Source organism: Cryptomeria japonica, chromosome 9 (genome assembly GCF_030272615.1).
Source record: "Cryptomeria japonica chromosome 9, Sugi_1.0, whole genome shotgun sequence".
NCBI lineage: Eukaryota > Viridiplantae > Streptophyta > Pinopsida > Cupressales > Cupressaceae > Cryptomeria > Cryptomeria japonica.
This window is the reverse complement of record NC_081413.1, coordinates 118436383-118454664: the sequence shown is the minus strand read 5'-3', so window position 1 is coordinate 118454664 and position 18282 is coordinate 118436383. Positions and strand designations below refer to the sequence as shown.

General features: G+C 35.0%; 1 protein-coding gene across 2 annotated transcripts in view; it reads right to left on the bottom strand.

Annotated features, from left to right (window-relative positions):
* The window catches only part of LOC131062775 (calcium-transporting ATPase 3, endoplasmic reticulum-type), a 310592-nt gene that overhangs the window by 13583 nt on the left and 278727 nt on the right, over positions 1–18282 (bottom strand). For both annotated transcript variants that reach the window (XM_057996504.2, XM_057996505.2), the window contains 4 exons: positions 14514–14615; positions 1577–1631; positions 1326–1411; positions 807–955 (listed from right to left, as the gene is read on the bottom strand). In XM_057996504.2, coding sequence (XP_057852487.1) covers positions 807–955; positions 1326–1411; positions 1577–1631; positions 14514–14615 — 392 coding nt within the window. The remainder of the gene's footprint in view (positions 1–806; positions 956–1325; positions 1412–1576; positions 1632–14513; positions 14616–18282) is intronic.

The following is an 18282-nucleotide window of genomic DNA, read 5'->3' as shown; positions in this document are numbered from 1 at the left end:
CAGCATTTAAGCATTTGTATTGAACAAAAATCACACGAATAAAAAGTATTTCCCTGCAAGTTAGCAAAATTCGAAAAACTTGGTGCACACAGAAGATAGATCCTACTATTAGGCATTGATAATAGCATTAATGAAACACCTTGTACAATATGTCATGAGTGCAATGTCACAATCTTAGGCTTGATATGATATATTTAGCTACTGGAGGTACTGACCATCGCATATTCTCTATTGAAAATGCAAGTGGTTAGAAAAATTTACTTGATTGAAATTATAATCCAAAATATAAGTAGATTTGTTTTTGTTGCCAGTCAAGATACGTAACATTTTAGAGTAATACATAGGTGCTTGGGAACATGTTAAGGAAAAAAGCCTATAATGAGGATACTCCCGCATCTAACAAAAGCCAGAAAAAGAAAATAAAAATAGCCATACATGATTGGATATGAAACAAGATAACTGTTTTGATGTTTATATAAAAGGCCATGCAAACATAATTTTTGTAGGTAAGTATTGCAGAAACTTTTGCTGATGTGGCATAGCCTCAGCTACACTGGTTAATAAGGCAGACATGAAAATTGGTAATGTAATTGCCATTATAAATGTATATGTATAAACATTGGAAAAAGAAGGATCAATTTGTATGAAACAAATGCATGCAAAAGATGGTGAAGTATGAACCCATTCCAAATATCTACAATGAGTGGCAGTCTACATATAGAATACATTTCAGGAGAGTGCAGCTCATCAGGATTTATATTAACACCTTAAAGCAAAAAGAAATCTGGATCCTCTAAATTACTTACATTAGACTCTGGTTTTCACTGAGGTTATTCAGGGCATTGAACATCTCAACCACCACCAGCACACTCATTGAAACTGTTGATGGATGACGGTCTTCAAATATATTGCAAGAGTAGGTTGTTTCTCTCTCAGAACATGTGTCAAAGTTCACCTGAAACCATTGAGATAGATATCAATATTTCCAGAAATGCAGACCATGCTTTTGAAGAATGTGTCACTTTGCCAACTTACAATTGATGGCATATTTAACCTTTAAAATCTGATCAGTTTATTAATAATAATTTTCTAGAGATGCAACATCCCTTAATCATCATTCATATGTATATATATGTATATGTATGTATCGGTATATATGTACACACACACACACACACATATATATTACATACATATATATTTACTGATACATACATACATACATATACATACATATAGACATATATATACATACATATACATAGATATACATACATATATACATACATATATGAATAATCACAAAGTCAGTATTAGGCTCTTACCAGTTCTTTGTAGGGTAATTTTGGGCCACCTTCATAGTATAGAAACCACCATGCAAATCCGGCAATTGTAGCAAGGCCGACATAAGCTGTAAAACCATCAGGATTAACTGATTAGGCAATTTATAGAAAAGAAACTTCAACTAAAATGAATGCAGCAGTTGAATTTACTATTAAATAAATCTAATTTTTGTGCTCACTTCAAAACAGTGAGACAACTTGACATTTTACATTGTTTTCTCAAGTAAACTTACCACCTATTACTAAATAACGGAAGAAAAGCCAACCATTCACAATAGCTTCATTAACCTGTAAACAAATTTTGATGAGTAACTACACTGATAAAAAGTGGTAACTTGAGATGAAGTGAACAAAGAAAATTGGGAAATCCATTTCAGAAAAATATTCCATCACAACGTAAACTTAAAATAAAAAGCATGCATTACTCAGCTTTAGCCATAAAAATATTTTATGTTCAATGTTATAAAGCAAGCTAAATTATATGTTGCTGTAAAGTATACAACTTTTTAGAATCCATTTCCAGATTCAATTTTTTAAATGTTCAAGACCCAAATCCTTCATGACTTTTCCTTGAATTAATTCATATGTCACGCCTCTGAAAAAATGAATGAGCTTTATAAACAGAATTGTCAATATTTTATACTCATTTGTTTTGCACGATGTTTTTGTTGCCACTAACTTCATACATAATCCTGTTTCGGGAATATGGGGCCTATCCTCCATGAATGGTAGAAAATTCAAACCTTCTAATCAAAACTTTAGAAAATTGCTGGCTGTACAACAGTTCCTGATGCTTGCAAATCAACATAATATATATTATTTGCATTTTCAATCATACAGGTTATAAAACATCTATATAAATTCATAATGCATCAAGGCTATATTTTTTCTTCAAAAGAGAATTATTTTCCCTTGAGGATGTCCAGGCAAGGATGGAATCTCAACAAGAGAAAAATAGAACAACTTTTCTGTAATATAGTACCCTACTGTAACTAGCTGGTTATGACAACTTTGCTTTAATGGAACAAATGTTATCATTAATTATTAAAAAAAAGTTGTCATTAATGACCAAACTTCTAATTTATGAGAAGCAAGACACCTAAACCAATAAGGTATTGATATAAATTAAAAACCATAATCCAGAGATTATATATAAATTAATTTGGTTGTCTAAGGATTATGAATTTAAAATGCTAATTTGAAGTAAGGAAAAATTCTAAATTTTGAACCCATAAACGACTGATGACTCAGTTGCTAGAGCACCAAAAAAGTATTGGAACATCACAGATTTAAGTCCTCCAATGTATTTTGGCTAGGTAAATTAAACACAATGATCAAGATAGGTATACACAGATTAGTTTGGTTGCGTGAAGCTTATTTAATATAATATGCTAATCTTATGAAAGGTTGAGTTCCAAACCTTGAATCCACAAAGGACTGAGCTCTATTTGTAGAGCATTCAAACTGATATTTGGAAGGTGTATGAAGCTTATTAATCAAAGAATATTAATCTTATGGGAAGTTAAATTCCAAATCTATATTGATAGCTTGGTGGAAGATCCACACCAATATTTGAGACATTTTGTATTCAAGTCTTAGGCTATCCATTTTGGCCAGGTAATTTGAACACATTAATCCAAATACACATATATGTACACTTGGCCATGACAAACTTATAAATTTTTAAAAAAGTTATAAAAAATGATGTAATGTCCCCTTTTTCGAATGATATGGTTTATGATTGGATTAGCCTATTTTTGGCCCTCGTAGGCTAAGACTGACAGTTAGAGGGTTCTAGTTGGAGTGTGTTGACGTGGCTAAAATCGTATTGCTACAACTCTATCTAGTCAACGCAGAATAGAATGTTCTCGCTGAGTGTTCTATCCTCTCTTGCGTAAGGAATCCCTAATGCTGTTTTAGTTGATCAAAGGGGACAACCTCAAGGTTCCAAATGTCAGGTCATGACTGTGGGATAGCTCAGTGATTGATGTGTTTTGCTGGAAACACGAGGGGCCTTACGTTTGCAACAAATTGGTTTGCATTTAAGGATGCTGCGATTCTCAAACTGCAAAATAAAATCAAAAGGGAAGGGTTTAGGAATCCTAAGGACAATGATGATAACAATTGATGCAGCAGGTAGACAGATTTCGATAAACCAATTCTTGTTTCGCTAGAGACACCCTCACAACATGACAAGAACGGTGCAAGCTCCAAAGGATAAATGGATTTTCAAACTATGGGGATTCATCTAGGCACCCAATTTTGGTGCAACCTAAAACGAATACCTACAATTGAACTAAGCACAGTTTTGGGTTTAGACTAACCATGCACATTGACCTACAATTAGTAGGTCCCTAATGGTATCAACCTGAAATGCATCAAATACCCCCCACAATTCGCCATTAAAACCATTGAACTCTAATTAACTAGCTGGAAAGAAACCATGCAAACAGAAGAAAAACAAAGACAACAAACACCATGTTTCAATGTTCATATATTTGCTTCAGCTGCCATTACAACAATTTCTTCAGCAGCTCTACTCTATTTTTAATCTACAAACTGCATGTAACTCCTAAAATCTAACTAATTCTAACCTCTAAGAGTTTCAAAATCTAACCTTTTCTAACCCTATACAATGAGAGGCATCCTGCCTTTTATAGATTTTACAAATTGAACCAGAGGCCAGGATTGACTACATCCAACAGTCCTGGTCTGCCTTCTAGAACTTGGTAGCTTTAATCCATGCCTAGTTACTTTTTAGTTATCCCCCTAACCACCTTTCCAGCGACCGATCACTGTTTGACATTAGTTTGGTCGATCAGGTAGCTAAGGTACAACCGACTTGTGTCCCCTTGTTTTGAAATACATTAGACGAGGCCCACATGTAACTATTTACATTGAAGTTATTTAGCTTACAAACTGATTTTGTGGAATTAATTCCAGTTGTGTATCTTTCAAAATGCATACTCCTGTAGCATTATGTGTGTTCTTTGTCTTCGGTCTTGAGGGTGGACCTCAACTCTGTGGTTCAAATGGTGGCACACTTCCCCGTGCTTCGTTTTGATCTTGCACTCCTACATATTCGCTTCCTAGCATTGATTGTGATCGAGTCTTCAATCTAAGCTTTAGGTTGTCACCTTAGCCTTCCTTGACATCGTTGATCTGCAAACAATCAATTTTGATCCTTAATTAATCATCTCACAAAGTTAAATAAATTAGTTTAACAAATATTAAATTTTTGGGGCAATGTCAGGCTTTGATTTAGCGAATAAGAGGAAAAATAAAAATATTCACTTTTAAGTGATTTAAATCCCTCTTTTCCCTTTTTACGTGGCCGATTCACAGTAAGGGGAAAACTCGTCCCTTAGGTGCAAATGTGAAAATTATTTAAAAACACTCCATTATTTGCATAGGTGAAATTTCCGCATTATAAGGTAAAATGTACGATTTTCACTTTAAGTTAAAATGTCCTTCACTTTTAAAACTTCGGCCATTTTAATTGTTTTGGGTGATTTTGGTCCCTTAATAGAGCGAGCTTTGTTTTATAACTCAAAACTCCCACCTTGGCCTTTTAGAAACTTGGGGTTTTTACAAATATTGTGCGAATTTGTGCTCGACACAGGTCTTGCAAAGTGTGAAAGAATACCAAACTTTAAATTTAGATCGCCCCCTTTTATTTATACTTCCATGGGTGAAATTGGAGGGACAAATGTCGGGCCCTAGTGGTACGATTTTAAACAGACTTGGATATTTTCCAATGTTCCACAGGCATTGGGGACGGGGGGACACGTTTCCGGGATGGGGGGACCAAGGGCCTAAGTTTGGGGATGGCGTTTTGGGGGTGGCGGGGTGGTGGTGCTGATATAGTTATACATATACATATAGTACTTCAAAAACTAGTTTTGAAAAGATGTATGATAGTATTACAGTATAAGAATTACATTTCAAATGAGACTATAGGAAATTTGAAATACTAAATCTAAATACCAAGATTTCTTCAATGCTAATTGTGTTGTTATATGGAGCCTAATCAGACTCGAAGGTTAAATTTTCCCCACTTCTATCGGCACGGTTTCCCCCTATATTTTTCAACGAGGGTTTTGGGGCAGCGCCCCGCGAGGCCAAAAATACTTTTATTATTTTCTAAAAGCGTCGGGTGTTATTTTTCTATTGGCCCAAGTCCAATTAGGGTTGCCCCTTAACCCCCAAAAAAGTCACTCTTTTTTTAAATTTAAATTTAAATTTTTAAACATTGCATATACGTGGGGGCGATGGGAGCACGTCTCTCGAAGGACAGGGAGACGCCCAGATGTCTCCCAAGGAAACGTGGAGGCATGCCCCTTAACCCCCAAAAAAGTCACTCTTTTTTTAAATTTAAATTTAAATTTTTAAACATTGCATATACGTGGGGGCGATGGGAGCACGTCTCTCGAAGGACAGGGAGACGCCCAGATGTCTCCCAAGGAAACGTGGAGGCATGTCCACGTCTCCTTGGGAGATGCGGAGACGCCTCGTCGTCTCCAGCGGCGCTTGGGTGGCGGTGGCGGGACGGCGAGGGACGTCGCGTCCCCGTCCCCCCGTCTCCGAGAAGCGGCCAAAAAGGGGGGGGGGGGGGGGAGGGGGGACGCGTCCCCATGGAACATTGATATTTTCTCTCAAAAGCCGAAAAAATGCCGAACTTTGTTTTTAAATGCCTTTTGCTTTATTATGAAAATCGGGCATTTTGTTTGGAATGAGTGTACTCTTTGATTTGGTAATTTTCTTAAACAAAAATGCCGAATTTTATATCGCCCTTCTTGCCTTAAAGATTTTCGAGCATTTGAACAATTTTGAACGAACTTTATGACCCAAACAAAATACCAGAAATGCCAAACTTTGATCTTTTTGCTCATTTCGCTATGTGAAATTTGGGTCTTTTAATACAAAATGTGTGAAATTTTGCTTTAATGCTTAAACACATTATGCCCTAAGTGAGAAACTCGGGCATAATGAGGAAGAGGCACAATTTTTATCTGTTCGTCTTCTGCAAAACTCGGCTCTATTAGATGAAATGCGAACCTTATCATGCGCCTTAAAATATTTTGACCACCGACATTATAATTTCGGGATAATTTTCGGCATTGCAAGGCATCATGAAAATCATGGTTCCCATTTGTTCTTCATGCGAGGGCTTTGCTCGACAAATACAGAGACATTATGCTCGGGATTTACTTCAGGCATTTAAGAGAAAATGTGAGATTTTAGAGACACTCCTTGTCATTCACCCTTGGCTGACTCAGGATACTTTTGGCGTCTAGGGTCAAAATGCGAACTCTTGCTTTCTCTCGGCATTCCTTTGGCATTGTGAATACTCGCACGATTTCAGATGATTGCGACGTCGGGTTTTCTCAGGTTTTAGAAGGCTCAGGACACACTTCATTTTGGTTTTGAATCACAAAAGCCCTTTCACCTCTCTTAGGCAAACTGCAACTATGGGGGTCCCTTGTGAAGTAGGGGTGTGTGTGCAACAAGCACAACAGAGTGCAGGAGGCTTATTCCCATTCCAGAGGTCAAAAGTGTTTAGGATTGCTCTTCGTTTGGTTTAGATTGGACTTCGTTTGGGCTCAGTTTCATATACTTACTATTTATAGTAAGTCAAGAGGCGATCGAGAGGGACCCTTTCTATTTTTAGTAAGTCAGTGGGTTGGACAGAGGACAAAATGGTCAACTCCCCGATGCAGACAGAATGAAGAAATATTTATTAATCATGGAGTTATGCTTATTTAACTATTAATAAAGTGATAACTTTATTAATAAATTTTATTATGAGGCCATTTAATGTGATATTATAAGTTAATATTATTTCATAAAGAAAGGGTCATACTCAACATTAAAATGGGGCCATGTTTTAATAAATTATTGAGCGCCTAGCCAAGGAGGAAATTAAATGACATAAAGTGCAAATATTAAATTATATTATTAATGATTTATTAGAAGATTCTAGAGGCTGACTTCATAAGGAGGAATTAAAAGTAAAGGAGGATTTATACCACATTGAGCATGGAGATTGATTTGGAGTTTGAGGAGTCTTTATAAACAAACCTTGTCTTCCTTCAAGAGCATGTTATGACATTATTTCATTGAAGTTATTTCTCCATTGTTGCTGGAAATCAGTGACTGGATTGTTCTAAGGACGAAAACCCTTGTAATTCTTGGTGTTGGATGGAACCCCAAGCACCATTGTGAGGTGGTTCTACTCAGGAATCACTATGGAGTTTATTGCAGGTTCTTAATTCATGTTTTTAGCATAATGGCAGTTAGGGTCTGCACACAAATTCATATTATCAGCTGCATATTTTTCCCAGACTGTTACAGCATGGTTTAAGAGCAAATTAATAGGGGGCAAACATTGCAAATTGAAGAACTCTTTACCAGCAAACGCACCATCAAGTATTTTCAAAAGCAAACTACCATTACGTTCCAGGTTTCTCATTATATATTAACATCATTTAATTTGGCACATTGTACTTGGCATTCGAAAATAAGGAGTTACAAGGTTGCACAATAACTGTTTGATGAAATGTCTTTGCTATAGTTATTTATTTCAGCTTATATTGAATCACTAGTATGCATGCCAAGTGTTTGTAGAAATTAGTGGCAGCCATGAGTGCTCAGAAAATTCTAATAATAATTTGTGTAAGCCAAGAGTCTTGGCCATTTCTCAAGTATTTTGTAATCAGGACTGCAGTGAATAAATAAGTCTGCTGTGAGCTTTACATTTGCTGTCAGAAAGTTGTTTCATATTTGAGGTTGCATGACAAAATGTCAACTAGATGATTACGGTGTTTGTATGCTTTATTAGTTGATAAATCATCTCTTAAATTCATTGCATTACATCCATATATTCCTACAAGCAAACTGCATAACATGCAGAATTATACAGCTGTCCCAGACTGCATAACATGCAAGTTATTCAGTCTGAAACTAGAATAGCAGGTTATCAGACAATTGTTTGTTAATATTCCCTATACTTTCAGTTATACAACAGCAGGGGATATTACAAATGACAAGAATCGGACCTACTCTAGGACCAAATGAGAGTAAGAGTGGGAAAAACAATGGGATGGATAAAGTACACCCCTTCTGACCCAGGTACCGTATGGGTATGTCAAGGGCATATCCTTGCCGTTTTATGACATGCTTAGGCACTCCTCAGCATGCCCATAGTCCAGTCCACATTTTTCAACCAAAAAAAAAGTTTGTTAACTTTAAAAAAGGCATTTTAAAAGCCTACAAAACCCTAAAATGTGAATGACGGCCCTAAAATGACTAATATCATTCATGCCAGAGTCATAAATCACAAAAGCAACTGATATCAATCTCCTTTGCCATTTTGCATTTTTGAAGTTAGCTGCTATTCTAAGAGGGGAAGGCTTGAAAAGATGCCAAAAGTATTTGCTAGGAGCTAAGGGGAGGAACTAGCTTGCACAAAGGAGATTTATTGATCAAATTTAAGTATTTTATGAGATTCTTTCAAGTTTTTGAAGATTTATTTCAAGATTTTTCCCCCAAAAAAAATTTAAAAAACATTTTAATTTTTTTGTTGTTTTTATTATGTCTATACATCGTAAGTACTAAGGGCTACATTTAGAGTTTGTCAAGGGGCAAACAAGAAGAGTTGCCAAAGGAATAAATTATGGCATATATTAGAGAACAAGAAGTTGTTGCTACGAATGAGAGAAAAATTTAAATTTCATCTTTTTGCGAGGAAAGGATCAAGGAAGCCACCTATAGGGTCTCCTTCAATAGTGGTTGCTCCACATCCTTTCTTGGAAACACCATCTACCCAAGAAAATGATCCCTCTATTTCTTCCCACAAAGAAGGTCCATTAGAGAAGGCATTTTAGAATGAGGTGAGAGACAATGAAGATGATAACATTGCATAATTCATTATGCACACCAACTTATTGACAAATGAAAAAGAATGTAAAGACATCACTAAAACCAATCAAGGATTTGTGGATTTAAACAGGAGCGTCCATCACTTCTGATGGATAGAAAAATTGTATAAAATGGTGTTTAATAAATGTCATTTGTAATGTTCCCTAAATGGGGCAATGTTTTTGAAGGCAAATGATTTTGAAGGGCAAGTGAAAGATGCAAAATTTATTTCCAAAATCCTCATTGAGTTCATAGTGATGGTGGGTGCTAAGAATGTTGTCCAAGTCATGACAAACAATGCAAAAAAAATTGTAGGTCAATAAGCACTCTGGATGAGGAAAGGTAAAAGTCCATTTTTTTGATACCATGTACAATCTACGCCCTCAACTTGGTGATGCAAAACATTGGTAATTATATAGAGTGCACGAAAAGGTTATACAACAAATGAGGAGATTTAGATGTTTATGATAAACTATCATGTCACAAGGCATACTCAAGACTTTCTTTCAATTTAAAATTGTTGAAGATAAATTTATGAAATTTCAATATTTATTTTAAATTTAATTTATGACATTTATTTATTTAAATTTAAATTTATTATTTTACTTATTTTTTACACTACATTAGGTTGGTGAGACTTGTTCCGTATCATACACAATCGTTTTGACATGACTTGTGAAAGTGCAAGAGGCATTGAGCAGCATGGTCTTTAAAAACTAATGGATTGTGTGTACGGAATCAAATTCGTAGAGGGCTAATGATGATGGTGGGCGGGCTTGTGTGGACTACATCTTGAGGTTCACCAAGTCCATCATGAGTATGATTAGATTTGTTGATACAGATCAGACGATTTTGGGAGAAATTTATGACAGCATGGACTCTATGATAGAAAAAAGGAAGTCCATAATAGAAGAGAAGGAGAATGACCCTATTGAAACATTTTTTTCTAAAAGGTGAAAAAAAATTCTCAACCACTAGAACAAGATGACCACACTTTTGCATCTCATTGCATATGCATCATCTCCAAAATATTACAGTATGAAAATCCTTTCTTTGCCTAAGAAAATATCATATAGAGATAATGAAGTTGATGATGAATGGAAGAAAACATTCTAGGATTCTTCTCAAATTCAAAAGTGGTGGATAAGGTTAAGACTGAATTTCATATGTTTATCATAGGACAAGATCATAGTATGTGTTGAGACAAGTACAAGATGGATGTTCATACAAGGTGGTACCTTCATGGGAAAATTTATATGTTCCTCTAACCTCTTGTAATCAAAATTTTATTATCATAGGTAAGCATTTTTAATTTTTAATATTTAATATTTAATATTCTCACCATTGTTCAAAATTTTGAAGTTGCATTCACTTTCTCTCCAATTTCGACAAGTTGCGAGTTCTTATGCTTAGATAAATTGGAGGACACACTCCATCCACTCTTTTAAACACAACAAGTTAGCTGCAGAAAAAAACCAAAAAAATTGATCTATATCCATTCCAACTTGTGTCTCCTATCACACAAAAAAGTTGATTACAAGGAAGGGGGGCCAAAGAATTGCAATACAACCCTTGAGTGTGCCAACTTGGATGCATCTATTTTAGAGTTTGCTAGAGTCAAAATAGATGATTACGAGACTCCTCAACATGATGTTCAATAGCTAGTGGGATCGGACTTTGGTTGCTTATGGTTCAAATGAAGTTGAACCAGGTGATGACTTAGATCTAGGTGCTTTTGATGGAGAGGAAGATACAAAAAATAGTATTTACTATTTTCAAGTTTTGTAATGATTTGATATATAGATATATCATGTAGCATTGAATAAATTATGTATAGTTGCCAGGAGACTGGCACTGTGGGAGATTGGTATCAATACATGTACGTCTATTTTTATAAAATACAAGGGAGTACTTGGAGATGCCATTTTTTGAATATAATTTAATAATGTAATATCCCCTGTTGTTATATGACTGAAAGTGTAGGGAATATTAACTAACAATTGTTTGTCAACCTGCTGTTCTATTTTTCAGACTGAATAACTTGCGTCTTATGCAGTTTTGGACAGCTGTATAATTCTGCGTGTTATGTAGTTTAACTAACTGGGCATATGACTGATATAAAACTTCGGATTTGATATTATTGCTTGCAAACGATTCTAAAACATTAAGACAACCTTCTAGGATGAACATGCAATAGTTTTTTGTGTTTTCAGATGCATATACATGAATTAAAAGCTAGAAATGAACACCTGCACCAGGCTGGTATTTTCACAAACAATTAGCATGCAAACTACTATCACCTTGAATAGGGACATATTATCAAATAATTGGCCTGCAACTGATTCCTCATTTATTATATGCATTCGCCAAATACAATTGAACATGTAGTTGCCAAAACTAGAGGTTTAGATTCATAAATCAACTACAATGATAAGTCTGATATTAAAGGACATCTACAGCAGCAATTCACAGATCGATATGACAATGAAAATAAACAATAAGGAACCTGATGTACAAATCGATATGCTTTGTAACAATGCTGCAGCCCTTGATGCTGATGAAACTTCACAATATTTGATGAAATTGTGCCCTCTATGTATGCCGCCCTTGCTGTAGTATATCAGTCCTCAGAATTAATTAATTGCAGCCTTGAGACATCTCCAATTTATTCCAAAAATGACCTCCAATATTCACAAATTTGACTGCTGGTTACAGCCAACTCAAAAGCAACCCACGGAATATATTTCACCACCTCAGGTAGCTGTCACAATGAATATACTATGTTCTCCAATGCCCTGATTAGCAGAAATACAGAAACCCTTGGGTTTGCCTTCTCCAATTGCCAAGAAATCATTAATGTCAAGTTATTAAATGCTCGTAGAATGAATGGCTCAACTCCCAACGCTGAATATATATAACTTCCTGAAGAAGTCGATTTCCCTCCAAAAGCACATTTAATAATAATTAAATATTATTACATTTGCATCTTTTAATATTTAATATTAATACCTTGGTCTTGGCGCCTCATAAATTAATTCAATAAATGGTCCCCCTTTAATGATGACTTGACCCTCAAATTATAAAGTTATAACTTTATAATATCACTTTTAATTATTTCATTATCATTCGAACCATTAAACATTAATATCTCCTATAATAATCATTATTTCTTCATTTTGTCTACACCGGGGAGTTGACCATTTATTCCTCTGTCCAACCCACTGACTTAATAAAAATAGAAAGGGTCCCTCTCAATTGTCTCCTAACTTACTGTAAATAGTAAGTATATAAAACTGAGCCCAAACGAAGTCCAATCTGAACCAAACGAAGACCAAACTGGAACATATTGAATTCCGAAGAAGACGAGAACCCCCATTAACCAAGCCCCTGCCTTAGAAGACCCTCTATCCACAATTACTAGCCTACGAGGGTCAAAATGATAGGCTAATCACTTAGGAATAGGAACGAACTAAAAAGGGGACATTAAAAATAATTTATTAATTTGCTACATTAAAACTGAAAATATCATGACATTGGACTTTCAAAACAAGAACACTGGTAAATTTTAACATTAACTTTAAAGTTTAAACACACAAATATCAAAGAGTTCATACTACATATTTGATATTACATATTGAAATTCAGAATTGCCAATTTATTTTTTTCTTTTCATAAGGAAATTTGATGAAATGTAGGGTATTGTTTTTGTTTTTTCTAAATGAAAGATTAAGGAAATGTTGACAGGATGTCTTCAACAAGTTTCTAGTCTGGCGAAATGTGTCACAGGGGGTCAGAGACAAGTCTCTATGCAACTATGAAATTATGCAATGTATTTTCAATCCTATTGTTTAACTTATTTGTAGTATCAAGTATCAAATATGTATTGTATAATTTAAATTATGTATAGTCAATATAGTCATTAGTGTACGTTTTTAAAATTTTATATTTATTTAAAGTTGTATCAGTACTCAATTTGTTTTTGTTTCCCCATACAAAAGTGCCCAAATCCCATACTTTATGGGCAAATTAGATTTAAAAAAGTATTGATATCCCAAAAAAGTAAGATATATTGAGTGAACAAGCTTCAATTGTTACAGCTAATTCGCAATGATAAAGGAAAGATGTTGACTGTTTTCCCGTTGGCACAAGACAAGATGCTCCCTTATCTTGCTTTTGTATGACGAGATTTTCCTTGCAACCAAAGTTTTAAAACTCAGACTCACCACAGACTCAGCAAACCAAAAATTTGAACTCGGACTTGGACTAGTGAAAGACTCGGCAAAAAAAAAAACCGTAGTTTTACAAAAAACACAAAGAAATTAATGCATTTAGAGAACATAAGAGCCATAATTGAAACATTACGCATGTCATATGATCTACAAACACACAATATTTGAAATTTCATCATTCATACTCATAGTTTCAACTTTCAACTCTAAAATGTATAATAGCAGCATAAGTTTATAAATGTTTACAAAATTACATATAATGATATGTACAACTCCAAATGTGAAAAACAACAATGAACAAACTAAAGAGAATACTACATCTTCCTCTTTATATTTCTCCTCCTTCACACCCTACAAACCTATCATAACCAAGCAAAAATGCCAAATGAGGGCAAAAAAATAAAAAAACTCACTTTTAAAGCTTGCATGACATTTTTTTTGGGTTGCGTGAGTCCATCTGAAAGACTTGCAAGTCCTTGCAAAAGACTAATGAGTCTTTCAAATGGCCTCGCGAGTCCTTGGCGAGTTGACTCGTGGCTCCCATGGACTCGCGAGTCCGTGGCGAGTCCACGAGTCTTAAAACACCATTTTTCTGAATTGATGTAAATTCCGTGATCAGCTTCATAGTATAAGATGCATTTTTCTCAAAAGTAAATAGAAAATAAAATAAGTTATCTCTCATGCACTCATTCTTCTAGAAAGGTACAGGTACCCAACAAGCCTATCCAGATCTGACTAGGGTACAGGCACACCGCAAGCTGATTTGTTAGTTTTCTTAAGTCTATAAATTGGGAATTTAGGTTTTTACTTATCTTCAAGATATCTTATTTGCATCTTCAAATGCCATTTTAGAATTTGCAACTCATGGGTTATGTCGAACGTCATATGGCACCAAAATCTTGAGCAAACAAAATGGTAAAACTGAGAATAAAATATTAGTTTCACTTTTTTCAAATTAAAGAAGTGAGATAGACCCATCTGCAAACAAATACAATACTTAAATGATTTGATAAGATCGTACCTTTCGTGGTCTCACCAACATTACTTTTCGATCCTGTTTATTGAATCCAATGGCTGTTGCAGGCAAGCCATCAGTTACCAAGTTCACCCAAAGTAGTTGCACCTAGTACAAGTAAATATAAGTCAACATAAAAATGGCTACTTTCAGACAAGATTTCAAAATCTAAGGTCCAATCAGCCTGGTACTTATCTATTCAAACTCAATCTACTCTCCAAGTCCCATCAACCTACCTTTAGTCATCTGATGACATTAATATAATTTTATTTTTCCTTTTTCTCCATCAGTGTAATAGTTTGAAGACAAATATATGACCAAATTGAACCTTTTTGTATGTCATATATTCCATTCAGACTATATAATCAATAATGCAAACAAAAACTTAAAAAATGAAATGCCATACCAATAAAATGTGGGATTTGAGAACAAAGGTAAAAGTAATACAACTACACTTGAAGGAAAACCAGTTAATCAAAGAGAAATTTCTATATCTAAATTCATCGAGAGAGCTAAATAAAAATGGTCCCAAACCCTATCAGCATCACTCACAAAATTGCAAGGATTACCAACAAATGTGCACATACAAAAACACTTTGAAAAAAGCTGTAAATATATAAACAAACAAAAATTTTGATCTACACATTAAGAGAAGCTAAAGGGCAACTTCGTGTCTAATTTCATTTAGATGTCATGGAGAACTCTTTTCTTAATTTCCCAAACTAAGGAAAGGCGATTTGATGAATCAAAGGAGGAGAATTTCTTTTAAATGACAATAATATTATTAAATTAACATCCAAACTTGTTTTAGGATGGAAATAAATATGCTTCTAGCCACTTTGGCAAAATTTAAAAACAAAAACTGTCTTGCCTGTCACATACATATTATATATCTAGCAAGCCAGAAAACAGCCCATATTCGATCAATAACACTTACAACAGAAAGGTTATCAGTCTATTCTCTAGGCCCTGTCAAGGTTTGATCAACAAAACCAAGATCCTAAGTCAAATTGTATTCTTAAAATATATTTGAAACCTTTACAAGTGCCACAAACTAAAGACAAAAAAACTAGCAGCATCATCAGAAGATACGGTAAGTTATGAAATTATTCAACAGCATAAGTAAAGTTTGAAATGTACAGGTTAAGGATTAATATGATTGTTTAAAATGAAAATATCACATTGTAGATATCAGATGCGGCTAATCTATTGATACTTGTTGGTAGTACAGGTAGGTAAGTTCCAAGATGGGTAAGGACATGTATTTCCAATGCCTTGAGGGAGAGTCCCGAGATGAGGATGAACAGGCATTCCCAATGCCTTGAGGGAGCCTGCTTGTAGATGGTTTCCAGGCTACCTACGACAAGTAATTCTCCATCCTCCTTCGGGTTGATGTTAGGAGAGACATAAGAAATCAGGGCTTAAGTAGGTTAACTGTCAAATGTATTATAAAACATTCATTGTTTAATCTAATTTAAATAGTGATGTATGTTTATCATTGGAAATTGACAGCCTCCCAAAAGCGGACATTACAAATGGTATCAAAGCTTTGATCCTGCCATCCTGCAGGGTAAACACGAATCAATGAATCAGTCTAGTCAATAAGAAGAAATCTAACAATACATGTACTTCTGTGTATGCTCCATGTTTGCATATATCCATGTGTATGCTCCATGTTTGGTTAATGCCTGATATATTTCCAGCATGTTTATTCCATGTGTTTCCAAAGCCATTTCATATTGGAAGTCATTTTGAATACTCCATGATCATTGCTTGAGGACAAGCAATCTTGGGTGGGGCAGACTGTAATGTCCCAACTTTGAAATATAATTTAATAATAAATAATAATAATAATAAAATTAAAATACAAAAGAATAAAAAATAAAAATTAAATTAAAATATAAAAGAATATAATTAAATATAATTAAAATTGATTAAAGTTTGAATGGTCAAAAGGAATGAAATGATAAGTTGTGACTACCCCAAATATGAGGTATAAAAGGGAGAAGGGAACTCATTTGAAGGGGAGATAATTTGGGGAGAAGGGAACTCATTTGAAGGGGAGATAATTTGGGAATCAGAAGTGCAGATCTGATTGTGAAAGGTTGTGTCCCTTTCAAAGGGCAGAAATAATGAAGAGTTGCACGCTTTCAAAGGGTGCTAATGGTGAAAGGGTGTGTCTCTTGCCAAAGGGCATACATGAAGAAGAGGTGTGACCTCTCCCTCACATTGAGAGATTTAAGGAAAGGAATCAGAGCATCCAGTGACATCACCATCGATCAGATCAGATCAGAACTGTTATTAAGTTATAGGCAGTAACATCCTTGTTCTTGGTGGTATGCATGGGGATGTGCTTTATATGTGAAGCTTGATAATATTCTTATGCAGAATTTAAGTTATATTAATATAGACTACAATATGTATGACAGTCATACTTAATTCCATATACATTCATAATACATTTAAGTTAGTACACTCCTAGCCCATTCCTTAATCACTCGCTATTACCCCTTAAGAGGATAGGTTGGTTTTGTTAAGGAGAGGCGGAGTAAATCCTCACAAGGTAGGTAAGTCCCAAGGTGGGTAAGGACATGTATTTCCAATGCCTTGAGGGAGAGTCTCGAGAAAGGTATGAACATGCATTCCCAATGCCTTGAGGTAGCCTTCTTGTAGATGGTTTCCAAGTGCCCTATGACAAGTAATTCCCCATCCTCCTTTGGGGTGATGTTAGGAGAGAAGTAAGGAATCAGGGCTTAAGTAGGTTAATTGTCAAATGTATTATAGAACATTCACTGTTTAATCTGATTTATATAGTGATGTATGTTAATGTGATGTTCCCTTCTAGCTAGTCATCAATATCAAGTAGATTAGCCTATCATTTTGACCCTCGTAAGCTAATGAGTGTGGATAGAGGGTCTGTTGAGGTAGAGGTTTGGTCAACAGAGGTTCACATCTTCTCCAGTATTCAGTATGTTCCGTTTTGATGTTCGTTTGGCTTCATTTGGACCTTATTTGCTATACTTACTATTTATAGTAAGTCTAGGGTTGATCAAGTTGATCGAGAAGGACCCTTTCTATTTTTAGCAGAGCATCTGGTCATATGGTGATTAGCAGTGTTGACCCCTATTTCAGACAGTTTAGCAAAATAATAAGTATTTTGGGAGATATTAATATTTAATTGGCCTAAGTGATAATTATTTAATTAAAAAGGATATATTCAAGTTATAACTTAACTTAATAATTGAGGGTCAAGTCATCATTGAAAGGGGCCATTATTGCAATTAAGTATGCGGTCCAACATTAATGAAAAATTAAAAGGTTTTCCTAAGTTCGATGCAATATTATTATAAATTGATATTAAATGGCTTTTTTGAGCAAAATCGAACTTTATGAAGGATATAAGGGCTCCTCAAGAGGAAATCGATTCATTATGTGATTGTTTTCTTTAAACTTGTTTACTGGAGAGCATTGGGGTTTGAAGAGACCAAGGGTTTCTGCAAATTTCAGAACTATTGGGCATTGGAGAGCGTAGCTCCTTCACTGCAGCAGCTATCTGAGGTTGTGTAATATTCAGCTGAGGATCGCTAATCAGTTGGCTTCACACAGAGGCCAAGATAGTGCTTATTGGACAAGAATTTAGAGGTGGATTAAAGGAGTTTTATGAGCAGATTGAAGAGCAGATTTTGAAGATTAAAATTTCACAATATTATCATCCACAGCAGGCCGTACACCAGCAAGCAATACAGCCATACCCTTTGCACTGAGTTTTGGTTCG